An 18,213-nucleotide genomic window follows, 5' to 3' on the forward strand; every position below is an offset into this window, starting at 1 on the left:
GTTGTTTTTGTCACCTTCCTCGATCGCTAATTTTGCCATTTAAGTACTTAAATTATACTCAATAAACATGCAAGTGGATGAGAAGAAAGCACCTACATGTTGCAATACGGAGTTATCCCCATGGTCTCGACTACAGTACACTGTACAGTGAGCGAGCCCGAGCCAGGCCGATGGAAGAACAACCACAATAAAAAAGAATTAATTACATGTCAACAATTTGAGAGTAGTTTACAGAAACAAAATCTTTCGTATAGAAGACTTCGTACTAACGTTAAATTAGCACACTCCGTGTACACAACATCGTACGAAGCGCGAAGCGACATGTACTGCGCGCATGAAGTACGATGCTGAAGTTATTTTCGTATTCGTTTTCGTATTCGTTTTCGTATTCGTATTCGTATTCGTATTGGAGTCACTGACAACATTTTTTATTTTTAGTCCAAATTTCGTACGTATTATATAAAAGTTCTGTCTTTACAGAAGTTAAAGTGCTTTTTATATGACAAAATATCAATACTTCAATATTTGAGAATGTAAGTTGAAAAAGATCCAATCTTTTTAGGCCCTAGATTGAAAGATATCGTTGCTATCATTAGAGGAGAGATTTTAAAAACAAACGGCCAGTACACAGGCACTCCTCCGCTGGGTAGTCTGTTGAATAGATCGATTTTCGGCTCGATCTATCGATCCCGTAGTCGATATGCGCGCCATTGTAACCAAAATACTCACTAGGTTACAGTGGCGGGCATACTGGCCACGGGATCGATAGATCGAGCCGAAAATCGATCTATTTAGCAATCTACCAAACTATTAGCGCCTGTGGGCCAGTAGTCTTTGGAGGAAAGATTTTTTAAACAAACATCATTTTCGTATTCGTATTCGTATTCGTTTTCGTATTAACTTCTATCACAACAACCAACTTCAACATTCTGTTGACATCATTAGTATCGATAATGGAAATTTAGCTGACCCGCCCAATTTGACGAGTTGTAAACTTAAAAGGTAATTTTCTGTTTTAAACTGATATCTCTGAGAAAGTGATCGTCATAACGACAGTGAATGCAGGGCTCAACGTTATCGCATGCCCGTAAGTCGAAATTTTAGGGGCAAACTTGGACCTTGAAAATATCAGAGGCTTTTGTAGTGTCACGAAAACCTTAAAAATTATATATATATGACATGCTATATTTAGACTGCTGTCGCAAAGGAAAACGAGATGAATAAAATGGCATCATAGGCCTATGTCCCGATCGGTACATTTGTTTCCCTAATAAAGATTAAATTAATGTGTGAGCTGTTGTCAGAGTCTTTACTTGAGTACGGCCCATCTCTTTTTCTTTCCTTGCGTTTGCGTCAACTGTCATTGCCAGAACATGTTAATCAACTTGCGTTATGGTAAGATACACCAGAATGCATGGAAATTATTTGTATCGCGAAATATCGAGAAACACCTGTATTCTATGATAAATAGGCTTCAGCTAGTCTAGTAGCTGTCGCAACTGGCTCAATCGGTTTCCGTCATTTGTTACTGTGCGATCCAGTTTTAGAGTTACGCAGTTTGCCCCGCTCTACAACTCCGTTCTGCAGGTCACTCCAAAAACTTTCAGCAGTACTATTTTGGGGGACCAATTAAGCCGCTAGCCGTAGATAGCTACTTTTTTCAACAAAAACTCTGAATAGAAATGCAGCAGCTATCAACTTTCGATAGATATTTTGTAGGCAAGAGAACAAAACTCAAACGTATATGCGCATTGAATCCTAGCTGTGATATCGCAGCGGTACTTGTGGCGTGTATCGAACTCGCTCGGGTCATTGAGGTCATCGCCACAGCCCATCCATGGTCTGTTCATGGAAGTTTTTACATCCATGGTCAGTTCTACATAATTGCAGTCGCTACCAGGCAGATTTGCCATGATATTTCAACAAAGTTGCTTGCTATTAAGATCTAGCTATAACAAGAACCTTTATGAAACATGCTAATCTGGTCCAAGCTTGATGAAATCGATGCTTTCATCTGCTTTCCAAGGACGATTTCCGGAAATGGTCTAGCCGGTCACATGCCACTAACGCAAATATTCATTACGCACGTGAACGCATGAAACATGTTGCAGTTTACTGGTTGCTTGTTTTCCCTTGTCAGCTATATTTTGATGACATTTTATGCTGGGATTATGATTGGTTCAGTTGAAATGATGTGACAGCACTAAAACTGCTTCTGATACTTGATTGGATTGGGATATTTTGACAGATCATTCAAGATAACATCAGCAGACACATTGGCAGCGCTGTGCAGTGGAGAGAACGCGCTCAAACTCTGAGTAACTCCGCTCAACGGCTATGCTTATTCAATGCGTATTTTGGGGTCGCGGCCTTTCGGGACAATGCTCCGTGAACACTGAGCGAATACAATTTGATCACGTATACGGTATGGAGAAATGTCTTGAAAAAAATTCAGTCGCAATCTCATAAAATTTGGTCGCCTATGCGACTGAAAATGGTCGCTACTTTGAGCCCTGATTGAATGTAATACATGAATTATCGGTCGGTCCGGTTTTATGTTATTATTGCTCACATCTTTACTCTGAAAGTTAAACTACCTATTGTGATTGATTTCTGTTACTTTCTACCCTGTAGCAGCACGTACAACTTTGTCGTAACTTGCAATTTTGTAATTTTTGCCTTACCGCACTCACTGAGTTTTGTAAAGTATTGTATTGTATTGTTATAAATTTATTTCAGGTCTACGTAGAGCCATGTCAAAATGAAGTAAAATACTTGAAATACAAATTGTAAATGGATATTAGTTTTCTAAAGTGAGTCCCAAAAGGATGACCGGATATAACAGTTTTCACATTTTTTTATTTAGATGGTTGTCCTGGACAAGTCCCCCGTTCATCATAGCTTTCAACAGTCACCCGTTTTGCAGCGCCTCACAAAAATCTGCCCTCCCCGCAAAACAATGGTACAGTCCAGGGCAGCTCCTTTGCATCCGCTCTCACGAGTCCCATTACTTGGCACTGACCACCTGATTTCGGGGTGCATCCAGCTGCCCGGTCAAGAGACATGGCAAGCGAAGATGCTGCCTTACCAGATCCCAACCGATTTTAAGTATGTTTTTTTCAAATAAAATGAGGTGAACAAAATTCTTTAAAATCTACAAATGCAAATTTATGTAAATTTAACCAAATTTGGCAGATGAATTACGAATCAAATTATCACAATATTTAAACCTCAGTAAATATCGTATATTGCACGTTTCATACCTGAAACCTGGACTAAAATAACATTTTCTGTCAGTGACTCCAATACGAATACGAATACGAATACGAAAACGAATACGAAAACGAATACGAAAATAACTTCAGCATCGTGCATTAAGTGCGCTGGCTAAAGTGACTCCCAGGGTATTGCTAAAAAGAGTTTTGTCAGATAAGCACGTTTTGTCAGATAAGCGCCGTACATACGTCTGCTCAGTTTCTCGGGTACCTATCTCGCGAGATAAAACCCGCGAGATTTTAAACATATGATCAAACGTCTGCACAACGCAACGTGCTCTTTTGGCGTCTTGCACGTCCCTTGTTGATGCGACTGAAACACGAGCAACGCGAACGAAATGGTCGTCCTCACTTCTCTCCCGCCTCCAACGGAAGGTGTTAGACACCGCCAACCAAACACTACTGCGGACATAAATGGCAGAGACCTTGGTTCGGGGATTTTATATATCGCAGAAAGGTAAAAACAGCGTTGATTACTTTTTACAAATCTGTGTTGTGCAACCTGCAACAACAGACTGCGTTTTTCACGAACGTTTTCGTTTGCTGCGATCAGTTGTTACGATGTAAAGTAATGGTCATTTACAGTGAGAAACATCGAAACCTTATGTCTATATTCATGAAAAGGCGATAGGTGTCACTGAACACGCGAAGATAAGATTGTAGGGTTAGGGTTTCTGAGGGCGCCATCTCTGCTACTTCAGTTTAATCGAGAGTTGTCATGGACGGATGGAGGAACTGTAGGAATCTAGGATGATAAAGACTGTCTTTTTGCTTTTGAAGTTTAACTTTAATTAAACCAGAGACCATGGTACAGTACTCCCGGGTCTCCGCTTGAACGTAGTCATCGTGTAAAATTTAATTTTGTCGGGATTTTTTGCTTGAAAAGTAAACAAAAATCATGCCATGCTACCTGGTAATTATTGTAGTCAGTAACACCAGTGACCCTAGTAATTTCAGTATTCCGGGCATATCTTTACAATGTAGGTTTTCTTGAGACTCATGACAATCAAGGTTGGACACTTGGATCCAAATGACAGTGAGCCAGCTAACCTGTACCATGGATGTTTTACATCCATACATAGGGTTGCTATACCAACTCTCATGTCTGTAGTGTTGCAATCTAAAAGCTCACAAGTATGATGATAATGCATTCTTAGTTATTTTTTGTTGAGGTATGCATGATGATTTTGAGGAAAGATGGGTTCATACCTGTAGAACTTCTGTAACGATTGAAACTAGCAACTGTGGGACAATTCACAAAATTTCTGTGTGTGATGAGTGATTGAGAGTGATTTCAGACTCCACTTAAATGCAGTGTCAAAAGAAGAGAGGAAACTTCCAATATCGATTACAAATTCCAGTAGATTTCAGGCAGAAATGGGAAATCTATTGTATCAAGAGATGTTAAAATGTTTGTGCCTTCAGATTTTAAAAACTCACATAAATTCTTCAATCCACAGTCGTCTTTCGTGGACAGATGTCAGCGGGAAAGGTTTTTCTCTGGAGTATCCAGCAATTTCACTCCATGCTGTATCAAGAGATTTGTCATCATTCCCTCATGAATGCCTCTATGTGATGGTTGACTACAACCTTGACAGTGAGATAACCACTGACAGGATAGAAGACGAAGACAGTGACAATAATGAGGAGCAATCGCCAATTACAGAGATCAGATTTATACCAGAAGATAAATCATGCTGTGAGTATCATGGATGGGTGCACCTCAAAACCACTGGGACCAGTTTCTGTATGAAAATAGAGGTAGTTTACTTTGAGGGGGGGAGGGGGGGGGGCTGTCCATAGCTTTGTGAGCAACTAGACCCCCCTAGAATTATGATGATTCATAAAATTGTACATTGTGAGCACAGTCTTGCTCACTGTTGTATCTTATCTCAAATGTGACCAATCCCAACACAAAAATTGTAACCGATCAGTCATTGAACCTATTTTATAAGGACCGATTTTAAACGATATTTCAGCTGTACCACAAATATGAAATAAAAACTATATTCGGCTAAGATTCAGCAATAGTCAATGGACTTGCTGTGCTAACATGTTTACAACTTCACTGTCAAAAGAAGGATGATTGACTGTGCATAGGAAAATGACTTAAAATTTGAAGGTTTTGAGTAACCTTTCAAAAGTTAACCTGGTGTTTATGTCAAGGGATTAAACACATAGGTGACTTCAATTGTGTTGATTCCATTTGATTGACATTTCATCCACATGATTTTGTCACATGTTATCATTTCTTGTGGCCATATATCAAAATTACTTCGTTCATACAGGCAAAAATTGAAACGTTTCAGCGACTTTATTTGTGATTTGTAAACACAGGGGATTAATAGTTTGGGTCCGCTCGTGTCCATACTCACAAAATTAAGCCATTGTTTTGATATTTAAGACGTCTTAATGCGCCCTCTCGAGTTGAAAAGGTGTGTATGGCCAAGCATACTGCATAACAAGATGGCTGAAACGAACGACGTCGTACTGGCTGTAAAGAATGTGAAAGAGGCTCCCCACCGAACTATCCAAAATGTTTTTGTGTCGAGTTTGTGTTTTATTCGTTTCTAAATTGTGTTCCTACATTCTTATCCGATTGTTTGTGTTAATAAAAATGTTTGTTTCGCCTCGCCATAAGCTTTCCTCACACAAACAAAACATTACCGTCCACACTAATCCAAACTTCCCTACAAATATCCGAGGCGAAACAAACATTTTTATTAACACAAACAATCGGATAAGAATGTAGGAACACATTTTTGAAACGAATCAAACACATACTTAATGACTCAATCGAATATTTTTGTTCCCAATTAATAAATCATAAAGACAATCTCAATTCTCGGTTATGGCAATTTTTGTGACTGATAAAAGTCTTTTCATCTTCAACATTCCATTCTAATTTCACCTACGGTATATAATATCCTAACCTCCTGTGACTTTCCTTCTAAACGTTGATTTGCCTTGTGCACCAAAGAGATGCTGTATTTTATGCCAAACGATGAAAAAATATGTGAAGAAATAACCATGTATCAGTCAGTACGGCAGGCGAAACCCGGACGGCCATACCGATTGGAGACAGAGCAGAGTAGATCGAAACGCAAACGGGGTGTTATTATAGGAAAGGCGGTGACTTATTTTACAGCTGAATAAAATGCTGTCTCTGGTTGTGTAAGTCTGTTGATCGAAATATATATTTGTTCCCAGTTGATTAATCATGGGGGATGGCAGTCTCGATCTCCCTTTATGGTTCGATATTTACTGACTCGTTCCCTCTCATTTTTGTCAATCAATGAAAGCATTTTCGTCTTCCATATTCAATATTACTTTGACCGATGTTACATCCTGACCTATACTGTCATTAGTTTTGACCAACGTACAAAGATATTGCCCATGCGTCCGCTGATGAGATGTTTTGCAAAACGGTGAAGAAATGGGGGCCCGGGAGACATCGATGTCAGTCTTTCCGGACTGTTTACATGTAGCTAATAGGGGATATCAAAGGAGATGAATCAGTTAGTTGAATAAAACATAACTTTTCGGACTTATTTTATGTCAATTTTGTCAATGTCGGACTTTTGATTCAAGAGAAACCAGAATCACCTACAGAGATGTCTGTATTAAACACGACGAACAATTGGGAATAGTTTGTTATGCTACTGTCGGTCTCAGTCGTGGTGTCTCTCCCATAAAATTTCGAAGCTATAGGTCTACACTTGTCGTTTCGATTCACAGGTAGCGAGTACACCGATGACCAGATATTGTACCGTTCTTAAAACTAGTCTAAGCAATTTTACGACACTGCACTATTTGCCATCGTGTCTCCCCGTGAACGTCCTTGAATCTATGGACGTGACCATTGTTTTACTGCGCCCATTAGAGTGTAAACCCTGTTCGTTACCAGCAGAATACTTTTTAAAGTTCTGTACATCAGTGTACACTGTGTGTATAAGCCCTAACCTAGTTTAATTCAATTATGGAAAGGTATTAAAGAATAAAGAGTCGTTACAGTTGCTAAAATTGCGAGAAAAATGGCACTTTTTACTCAAATAGTCCTATTCACAAGCTCTATTGTTTTAAATCACGTCCATGGTGTGCTGTTGCAATTGATTTTATTCTTTCGTGCAATTTCATTCGCTTGAAGCAATTATCCTTTCATTTGACTGCTCTGTGGGACTCTTCAGAATATGTGTTTGGATAAAAAGAACTCTACAGTGAAAGACATAAACTTCGACGGTGATAGGTATACAATATCGGTTCTCGACGGTGATAGGTATACAATATCGGTTCGATGTGTGAAGATATACAGATTACAAGTTATTTTAGAAGTTCTCAAAACCAGTAAAAATAATTCTGCGCGCCACTTATTGATAATTTCTTCTTGTGAACGTCCTTGAATCTGTGACCGCGACCATTGTTTTCGAAGTGTTCGACGGTGGATGATCGGTAGATTAATGAAGATATATGTTACTGAACTATCGTGTGATTGTTTAATAGCATGGTTAGGTAATAGACGGTGTAGTCTGTAGAGGCGATACGGCGAAATTCCACGGCCCAAGGGAGCGTACATCGCATGGTTTCTTACAACGAACCATAGACAGAGCCGTCGGTTTCCATAGCTACTACGTGAAATCCGGCCTCACCGATGTCCCGGGCCGATGTCCCTGTCCTGATTCGGAGAACAACTTCAAGCTGCGTGTTGAGGTTCAGATGTCCGATTTTTCATATTCAAAAGGCTTATTGATTTACAGAGAACGCCCGTCTTGTTTTAGCTTTAACTTAGCGCAAGATGGCAATTGAAAATTCAAAGCCAAATAGCCAGTGGGAAAAAAATAGACGACTCGCTCTCACCAGCGGTCGAGGTCGCAATGAAAAAAAAATCGAAGTCTCTGAAATCGGTATCATCGCTCGGCCATGTTATTGTTGGTTGTACGGCCAGTTTAAAGTCACAGACTTTCTTCAAGGTAAAGTTCATATAATTGCCATACCGCGAAGTTCCCTGTGCATTTCAATATGTCTATTTGGAAGCAAAAGCGCCACGGACATTCGATCGATGGTGATGAACTTTCTCCAGGCCGTGACATGTCACCAGTTACGAACTTTACCGGTTTTCGATACGAAATATGCAATATATTATCAGCGTTGTTCACGTTGTGTTTTGAGTTTGATATGGAATATAACAGGAAAAACACTAACAATTAGAGTGACGATAGAGACCATGCCCGATACGGAAAAATTGACATCAACTACTTGCAATGAGCAGTGACCTGAAACTTCAGACTGATATATAAATGTCGACAATATAAAACATTGAAATGCCGGAGAGAGAGAGGGAGAGAGAGGTTTACGCGGTCGCGAACTGATTATACTCTTTCGGATATGACTTCGGTGTAGACGATACACAGACATCGAAAATGTACACCTACTTTCCAGAAATTCGACTAATCTTATAATAAAGAGTGGAACAAATCCAAAAGTGTTGGTGGAAGTAAATCTTCAGATGTTGGTTTTCTAAAGTTAGATAATACTTACAGAAATATGGTCGTCATAGTCTTCTTTTAAAAACTATTATCTTCAACACCACGTTTCTTATGATCGGTGATGTCATTTTTTATTATTTTTACAAACTTTCAATGCATCAAACGCTATAAGACTATCTCATCTGCCTGTCAAGGAGTTACAATATATTTCAAGGGCTGGCACACGATGTCAACTTACGTGTCGTCCGTCGAGCGGCCGGTGGCAGTCTCACAGATTGTTCCGTTTGTAATCGCGGCCACTTTGATTTTGATGTGACACCAACGTGCGTTTGAGGTTTTTTTGTTACGAAATTTGTCGACCTCACAAAATTTCACAGTCCATGCTTTGAAGCAGTCTCAACATGGCAAAAATGTCTCGCTTAAATTTCATCCTCGTCGTTCCAAATTAAATTCGACCACTAAATTATTTCGGCAGTTTTAATTTCCTATTAATTCGACGTTTTTCAAATCGTAATGAATTTTTTCTGGTCGAATTGATAGGGTTTTTGGTATCAAGCTTATCTCTTCGGACCAGTATACCGCGAGATGTAGTACTGTGTTCGGCAGCCATGGCGAAAGTGAATATTGTATATTGGTTGTTGTTTGTTTTATGTTACAATACCTGTCGCGTGAGGGCGTTTGAAACGCTTCTGAAGCGGCTCAGTCTGTCCACACAGCGATTTGCGGATAGAGTTAATCCCTACAACGGCTCTGGTCGGGCCGACTAAACCGTCTCAAATCTGAAACGCTTCAGAACCATTTCGGAGTGTCCACACATAACTTTCTGTGTCAGTATTGGCCCAGAACCGTTTCAGAGACGTTTCAATGGCCTGTGTATGAACGGCATAAAAATTACAGTTATCAAATGATAATTCAGTTATTTGTAACAGATTCTTTGTTTTTTAAGGTTTCTTTGTCATAGGTAGTTGTTTTACGAGATTACAGCTCAAACAGGAGAGGATTAATTTGAGAGTAAAAACTTACTTTGGAATTTGAATCTTTCAGAGCTTTCTAAATTGAGTCATATTCTTCTCCAGTTATTTTTCCATCAGCATTGACTTTAAAGTCTATTTGAAAACTCTAAATTCCACTAATCCATGCTATTATCACCATGATGGTTATGATCCATGACCAAGAATATAGTTGGGAATTACCAGATTCTTCAAAAATAGCCAATTTTAGAGAGAACCAATTTTAGAAGCATGTCTTCTTGAATATATTGTTATAGATTGTAGTAATGCTTAAACCTCTCAAAATACGGTATGCCTCACATTTATCTCTGATATACAAACAAGTCTGCCTTTATTACTAAACTAAGTTAACATGAATGAAAATGTACAGTCTCTAAGATTAATGTTCTGAACACTAACAATAACATTTTAAGTGCATATACACCAAACACATTGTTCGATTCTGCATCTGTAACGGTTAACTTACAAAAGTGAATGATGATAATTTCTTAATTTCTGTTTTATTTAGTGGATAACATGTTTGATGCCATGGCAAAATGCCAAGCCCTCCATCCTGACGAAGAAGATTCAGATGTTGAAGATGAACACAACTACGGTAAGTGTAAAAATGGAGGAAAATAAAATTCCCCATTTTCACAAAACTAAGCCAGCGAAAACGTTATTTAGTCCATGAACTTTAAAATGAACCCCCCACAAGCAGTAGACCAAAAGAATATTGTAAAAAGTTTGATAGTCCGAGTATCTGTCCCTGAGTTGCATTCTGCCTTAACCTGTTCACCCCCAATTCCCTGTAAACAGGTCCAAGATCACCATTGATAACAATGGGTTTGGGACAAACCATGGTGGTGAAAGGGTTAAAACGAAATATGCCTTACCGGTTTGAGCCAGTTTGATGTTATAGCAGCAGAAGAACCTTGCAGCAAAACAGCTACAAACAGTGGATACATAGGGAATAGTAGCCGGACGTTCATTTGAGGATTAGGTTGTAGTCAGTTGACTTGTCCACAGACTAAATATGAACGTATTGGTTGTAATGTGCCCATGGAACACATTGTAGAAGCAACAGAAATCTTCTTCTTCTCCTTTCTGTGAATGTTCTCAAATGATGCACTCTCGATTTCCATTTTAATCTGGGTACTTTTTGATGTTTTGCTCAGTGCTTACCATGCCTTTGAATATATTTATTAACTGTGTAAAGACACAGTTGCTAGCGTCTTGTAATGCATTCCGATTCTGCATCAAAGTCTGTGCTTTATTGTGAGGGAAATCTGATACCGCCAAGCACACTGACTGTCTAAAGGTCAGAGGTTAAGGGTCATTGAAATTTTGAAGGTGGGAATGCTTGTACTGACATAGAAACCCTGAGCTTGAGTGACCTTGTGCTGCCTATTGGATTAAATGTGTTTTGATGTGTGAAAGAAGAGTATTAGAGTACAACTCACGATCTTCTCCTCTGGTCATTTACAGAAGATGCTGATGAGGAGGAGGAGGAGGAAGAAATCGTTGAGGGGGAGGGTGACGGAGAGTGGTATACTGGACCAGAAGGAGCTGAAGACCTGACTGAAGAAGGACGTGCTACCTTGCAGCGGTTAGAGAACTTACTTCTGTTAGGGCAGCAACATCAGTCAGCGTCAGATACAATGGAGACAGGGGATCACAGTGAACCAACAACACAGGCATCATCTGCAGGTAAGTTTATGCTAAAATCTGTCTGAGTATTGTGGGTAACATTGGTAAAAATTTAAATTATGCTGTATAAAAATGTATTGTTTCTCATCCATGCTTGTGTCTTTGTACACCAGCCAGGTCAACCTTTTTTTCCACATTTGCAGTCTCACAGTAAAACCAGAGTAGTTAAATTCCTTGTTTTTTTGCATGCACTCAAAATTTTTCAAGGTATGAAAGCTAAGCGGGTGAACATTTCAAAAACACACACTGAAAGTTTTACACTAGTACTTGATTGTTTCCATGTAATATGAATTTCCATTTTAGAACCCAAGCAGAGACTTCTTTTTCACTGCCATAATTTACACTACCACCCCATCTGACATTCTGCAAGCATGCAAGTATTTCAATGCATTTTGAAAAAATTTGTAAACAAAGTTTTAGGGGAAAAGCAATGCAGTAAAGTCCCATTCAAATACGCTGTTAGAGTTTTATTTTTCTGACAAAGAACTCCAAAAACCTATGCATGCATGGATACAAAACAAAGAAATTGATTACTGGAGCACAATGTATTTATTTGATAGATTAATTTGCAATAAATTTATTGCGAATGGAACATATCTAGGGCTGACTTTAATGGTTGAAATCACATCTCTTTGCCAGCAACAAACGGAGTTGAAGCCATGGAAATGGACACTGGACAGTTTGATGATGCAGAACCTGACCACTGAAGCCATGTTTGTTGTATTTAATTGGATCACAATTACTTATTCATAGATGATGGGAAGTGTACAACACAAGCAACGTCTTCTATGGTATACTAGACCCAAGTGGGACCCCTTCAAAGGCCCCTTAACCTTTAACTGTTACGTGATGTAAAGACAGTTTCATGCCTTATCAGATGACAATACTGGAGTCCAAATATTCCAATTAAATTGTCAAAGACATAGAAAGTCTGATATTGGCAACACTGTTGTTGATAACTTTGAAAAAATACCTGTACAATGTATCAAAAACCAAAAACCGGCAACTGAAATTTATTTCTTCTCGTGAGCTTCATTCCTTGCAGTGTGTACCAACTTTTCAGTCAACAACACTTTGAAGACTGCCATCCCGGTAGAATTGTGTTTGGTCAGAAAACCAACCGTTCCTTACTCTTATAGAGTTTACTAGGGAAAATGAGAAGAAACACACTTTCACCACCAGCAGAAGCATTGTAGGTTCTATATTGCCCCTTTTCAAAATTTAGATATACTTTATTTGACAAGTAAGATGTTTTCTTGAGTTTTTATACAGTTTGTGTACAAAACATGACCTTGTTATTAGTCCCCATGGACAAAGTCCGAGAGACTAATAAAGTTGGCTCCATCCGTCCGTGCGTTTGATCGTTGGTCCATAGCCTATACTCTATTACATCTGACCCAATTTCATCCAAACTCGGTACAAGGACAATGTACTAAGAGGTGCATATACATTTAAATTTATTTTGTGATACTATCAAATATGGTTTCATGTCTGGAGCAGTTTGGCAGACATGTCTGAGCAGATTGATTTCAGTCAATCTTTCGAGTACAAGGACAAGGTACTATGAAGTGTACATATGCATGTCGATTTGTTTTGTGATATGATCAAAGTACTATGACCTACAGGTATGTAATAGTGCACCCTTATACAGGCCGTAAAGTCCTCAGGTCACCCCCTCGCTATGCATTTTTCAAGTATGTACCTGCATGCCAACCAAAAACCTTTGCAACCATGTTGTGAGTAACCCCAAAACATTTGATTCAGTGGGGACTATGTCATTTACAGTGACTTGCATTTTAAGTAATATACAAGAATCTACAGAATTTGACATAACTAAATTTTTTCTGCTGATAGTAAACGAGATATCATCCAAAGTTTTTGATAGCAAGGAACTTGTATCACGTGGCTTCTGGTGCCTGTGAGACATATGATTGCCACTTTGACGCAAGGTGAATCAAACAGCGCCCCCACAGTTCAAATTTCCCGTTCCTGTTTGCCAGCCTTTTCTTCAGAACGATTGCACTGTTCATGTACCATTTCAGAACTGGAAAACATTGAATACATGCCTTCCTGGTTGGAAGCACTTTGATTTGTAAAGTATTTCTTTAGATATTGGGCTCTGTTGAACAAAGCCTGTGCCTTCAATGTGAAATATATGTAGCTACATTCCCCCACACAGCGGACTATCAAATGTCTCATATTCTCCTTTTTTGTGGATATCAGTAACTGTTGTATCAGATGGAACTGTCACTGCACTAGTCTTTGCCAAGTTGGTAAAATATGGTTGATGAAGTTAAAAGTATGTGGTTGAATTTTTGGTATCGCTATATGCCAAAATCAAAGGCCACAATGGCACAAGTGGCCGTTGGCAGTCTTTTCATGTAAATGAAACCAGTGTCTCTTTCAAGTTTTATACCAAAGGGGATTGATTGTAATTGAATACAGTGTTTTTTTCTACATAAATAAAGAAAATTAGATCTCTAGTTATTGAATAGAATGTCATCAGTGCATGGAAGAGTATGTGTAAGCTGCACATCTGTTGAAAGAGTGAAATGGTTGCATCATGAGTGTGCCATCTAATGTTGGAATCAGTGGCTTTGATGTCGAGTTTTGTCTTTTGGTCAGTGTGCATGTACAAGTGGTGGCCAGTGTCTACATGAAGGCACTTTTGTAATGTTGTGACGTCTGAAGTGAACCACATGGGTAGTATCAGGCAAGAAACCAGGAGAAATCAATAGTCCAATAGATGTTGGTGAATCCAGAGTGCACTTTGTGAATCCACTGTCTATTGTGATCTTTTACAGCCAGAAAAGTAAGGTATTTCAAGGGATAACGTGCCCTGGGGGCAGACATGTTGACTATCAAATTGTTATAGTATTCTTCTTGGCCTACCACTTATTGAGGCGCATTTCGAAGCTCATGGACAAAGTAAAGTTTTCACCGGCTTAGATTGTGAAGATTGGGAATTGTTTTCCCACATAAAGCTTTCCTTATAGGTAAGTTTTTATTCAGTAGTAAGGTCATGTAGCTCTCATATGGAATAGTAGAGCAGCATGCGTTCCCTGTCAAGTTGGCAATTCCGCAGTTCTTTGATGGTGTTTGTGAATTGCGCCCTCACAAGATGATACAATGAATTAATAACTGTGCGAGGATGTTTATGCGTGTAGTGTTGATTGGATGGGCTGAAGTCAACAAATAAAGGTAGAAATTTGGGCAAGTAAATGATTGTACCTGTGAGAAATCTCCATGTTACTTGACTTTGTGCTAGCGATAAAAAATCATGATAAGCATAGTACGCTATTGACACTAACACATAAGGTTATAGCACCCATACTCAGGCAAAGACCCACATCCACCTTTCGATGAAAGTTTTGAGGTAATGTCTAGGCAAGTGCCCACCCTGATTTTCAATGTTTTTTTCTTTGTATTTGTTGTTGCTTTTGGGAGTGGGGAGGAATGAAAAACTTCAAAATCATGACTTTGTGTGTAGGTTATTGTTTTGTTGATAAACACACTTTCAATCAGTTGTAAAAGAACTTATCTACCTTCACTAGCATCTGTGCTTACTTTGCTTCTATCTCCATCAGCTATGCCATGGCATTCACATTTGTCATAGAAGTATGTCATACTTATTCATAAAGATCGTTTGCTTTAATGACATGTCATTTGCATGTCAATTATAGCTGCATTTGTTCTTTAATGTATATAGGGACATGGGGTGGTCAGGGTAAATGCCCTACCCCAATCTCTAAAGGAGATCCTATCCATTAGGATCAAATTCTGTGGCAGAGTTTTATATTCCATCAGCGACAGGTTTTATATACGAAATTTGTATCAGATACACAGTGTTATCCATTAAGGAGCTATTGTTTCTATAAAACTATTACATTGCTTAAAGTTGTAAACGTCAATTCAACATAACAAAGATTCTGTGATCTAAAGATTAGCTGTCGAATAGGAAAATGTCTGAAGTACCCTGCACTAATATTCCTGTCCAATTCAGATTAATTCCAGGAAGCCTTCACTACAACAGTTTAACCTTCTGACACAAACCCGAACCCAAACTTTAATATGGATGGGAAAAGTTAAAGTCTTTTGTGTAAAAATGTTGAATGTTCAGGAAGACACTGCCCTGACATTGGGCACAGCGCCCTCAGCAGTGCAAATACAATCTTTGACTAGCCCTCTTCCTTAGTTTGTTGTGCAGGCAAGTAGTTTCTCATACAAAAATGTCTCTCATCCTCATGACATTTTGAAGAACTATTTGACAAGGTCAATACACAATGGAAAGAGTCTTTGCTATGAAATGAGCAACTTCCAAAATGTCAGGAATGAAGTACAATTACTTATACACTCAGTGTGACAGTTTTTGGACGACCTCAGTTTTCGGACATTTAATGACATGCTGTTCGTTGTACTAACTTTGCTCTGTATTGATAGCGTATTACAAGTCACAGTACTGCATATTAAGCCAGGTGACACTGCAGCGTCTCGTTTTGGCTAGTTTTTTTGGTAGAAGCTATTTCGGGCTACAAACTTGGCGAAGTTTATAATAGCCTCACCGTACGATACAAGGTGACAAACGCAACACGTACAGAGACAGCCCATGTCCGATATGTAAGCGCAAGACACGTCGAAATATGGTTGCGTCGTCCATGGATTAAACGTAACTAATTTATCACGAAATATTTACATGCAATATTCTAAACACATCGAAATTGAAAATCGAGGGTTTGAAGTTTCAAAATATCAATATTTGCCCCCTATAATCATATTCCAAATACCATGTCTGATTACTGGGATAGCAGTCCGATTACTACGCCCTCAACATGGGGTCAAAAATTTTGCAACTTTGACCCCCTAAATACCACTTCCGTTTTAGGATAAACACTATAAGGTATGGTAATAAGATTTCGTAGTGCTCGTCATTTGTGAAACGGCTTTGGGCAAAATTCACTACCCTGTCAGAAAACTGTCACACTGAGTGTATAAATCCTGAGAGCTTCTGACATGGAGTTGAATCCTTGCTCATTTAATTATTCCACTGTTACCAACATTAGTTTGACACAACTAAACCAAAAGACTGATCAAAATCATAGAAATTCTCTTGCCAGCAAATCTGTGTTTGTATTTAAAGGTGTTGGAAGAGTCGAGTATACCAGAGTATAATTGTTCTGTATGAACGACAACTCAGGGACAGATATTCGGACTGTCAAACTTTTTCAATTTTTTTCTGATCCACCACTTGTGGGCATTCATTTTAAAGCTCTTGGTGTAAGAAAACTTATCACTGGCATAGTTTTTCAAAAATCGAAAATTTTATTTTTTCTCCATAGAGTTAGCACAGAGATGGCAGCCATTTTGAATTTCAAATACCGGTATCAGTAAATCTTGAGTAATGTATCTACCCCCGGTAATACGAAAATTTGGGTGGTAACCCTGATTTTTTATTCCTTATTTTGAAAGAGATTGATTGAAATATTCCTTAAGGTTTGAGCAAAAGTTTAAGTCTTTCACTTTCGATGCACATACTGCTTTAAAACACCTTGAATGGATCAGTTGACACGCAAGTAAAGAAAGATGATTGACATATACTTGAATGCAATCATTTCTTTCGTTTATGACTGACCTAAACTCACCACAGCATCACTGTACAGCATTCATTTGCCGTTTGGAAGTCCACATTGGTCAAACAATTCACATGATACCTTCAAATGCATTGCACTTTATGCATTCCTCTTGAGGGGCAATGACATCAACTTTTGACAATTAACACATTGGGTTTACTAATAAAATCATGCAAAGTTTGCTTTATGTTGATATGGGTACAACAGAAAAGTTGAGCGGTTTCAAAGAATGGCCTGAAATTACAGTAAGCATGATTTGTAAATAATAGTGCATTTATTTAATATTTTATATGAATTGGTGTCTTCTTAATTTTTCAGCTTCTACCTGCTGCAGTTGTTTAACATTGGAAGTTATCGTCTGAGTATGTATGTATGCCCATCCACTGTGACATCTTAGAAAGTGATGCATCTTTTACCTTGCAATATGGTATGGTGTATCAGTATATTTTGATAAACACAAAGTCTCTCTGTGGGTCAAACAATTTTTTCAATTTATATGCAAATGAACAGGAAAAATTGCACAAATGTACTGGTAGTCTCATCTCCAATACCATTCATAAGATATCATTGATTACATGGATGACCATACTTAGAAATATTTTCTTCTTCTAATGTACTAGTCATATTTGTGTAGGTTCCAAAGGATGACTTACCTTGATTCAATGAAATGATATTGAACTCCGTCTGCATCTTTTCCATGTTTATTGCCAATTTCCTGATTTTAGGTCAAAATACGTGTTTCTGAGAAAGTACTTGACTGATACACTTCAAATTTTTTAACAGTGTCTTTGGAAGACGTCATTCTTCATGACATGTTTGTGAAACATGAACTTATAATTTTTTTCGCCAGTATTGGGGAAAAATTTGGTGATTTACATTTTATTCAGATTTTCTAAAATAACTCCGAAGTTTGTATCTGTTAACATTCATAGCCACTTGGGGGGGGGGGTGCAAAATACCTTTGTTTCAGAAATTTTGTATCTCATACCTTTTCACATTTGGTATTTCAAAACTTGCTTATTTCTTAGCAAATGAGAGCACACAGCCATTGACCCTATTTTTAAGTCTTTTGCATAGAAACAATAAAGATCACTGTACTTCCACAAGTAGATTTCAGCAGGAGATTTCA

The 18,213-nt window shown here is 38.4% G+C and overlaps 2 protein-coding genes across 3 annotated transcripts in view; one reads left to right on the top strand and one right to left on the bottom strand.

The window, feature by feature from the left end:
• Nucleotides 1-18,213, bottom strand: part of LOC139118616 (alpha-1,2-mannosyltransferase ALG9-like) — a 513,500-nt gene that overhangs the window by 317,384 nt on the left and 177,903 nt on the right. The gene's annotated exons all lie outside the window — the stretch shown is intronic.
• On the top strand, nucleotides 3,460-13,940 carry LOC139118608 (methylosome subunit pICln-like). Of its 2 annotated transcripts, none has more exons than XM_070682021.1 (5): nucleotides 3,460-3,770; nucleotides 4,701-4,974; nucleotides 10,277-10,363; nucleotides 11,236-11,457; nucleotides 12,097-13,940. In XM_070682021.1, exons 1-5 carry the CDS (start codon nucleotides 3,690-3,692, stop codon nucleotides 12,162-12,164), a joined length of 732 nt encoding a protein of 243 aa, XP_070538122.1. In that variant the 5' UTR covers nucleotides 3,460-3,689; the 3' UTR covers nucleotides 12,165-13,940. The 2 variants fall into 2 exon arrangements, with proteins under 2 accessions (XP_070538122.1, XP_070538121.1); XM_070682020.1 differs by having other exon boundaries at nucleotides 3,467-3,732; nucleotides 4,736-4,974.

Source organism: Ptychodera flava, chromosome 19, assembly GCF_041260155.1.
Source record: "Ptychodera flava strain L36383 chromosome 19, AS_Pfla_20210202, whole genome shotgun sequence".
Lineage (NCBI taxonomy): Eukaryota > Metazoa > Hemichordata > Enteropneusta > Ptychoderidae > Ptychodera > Ptychodera flava.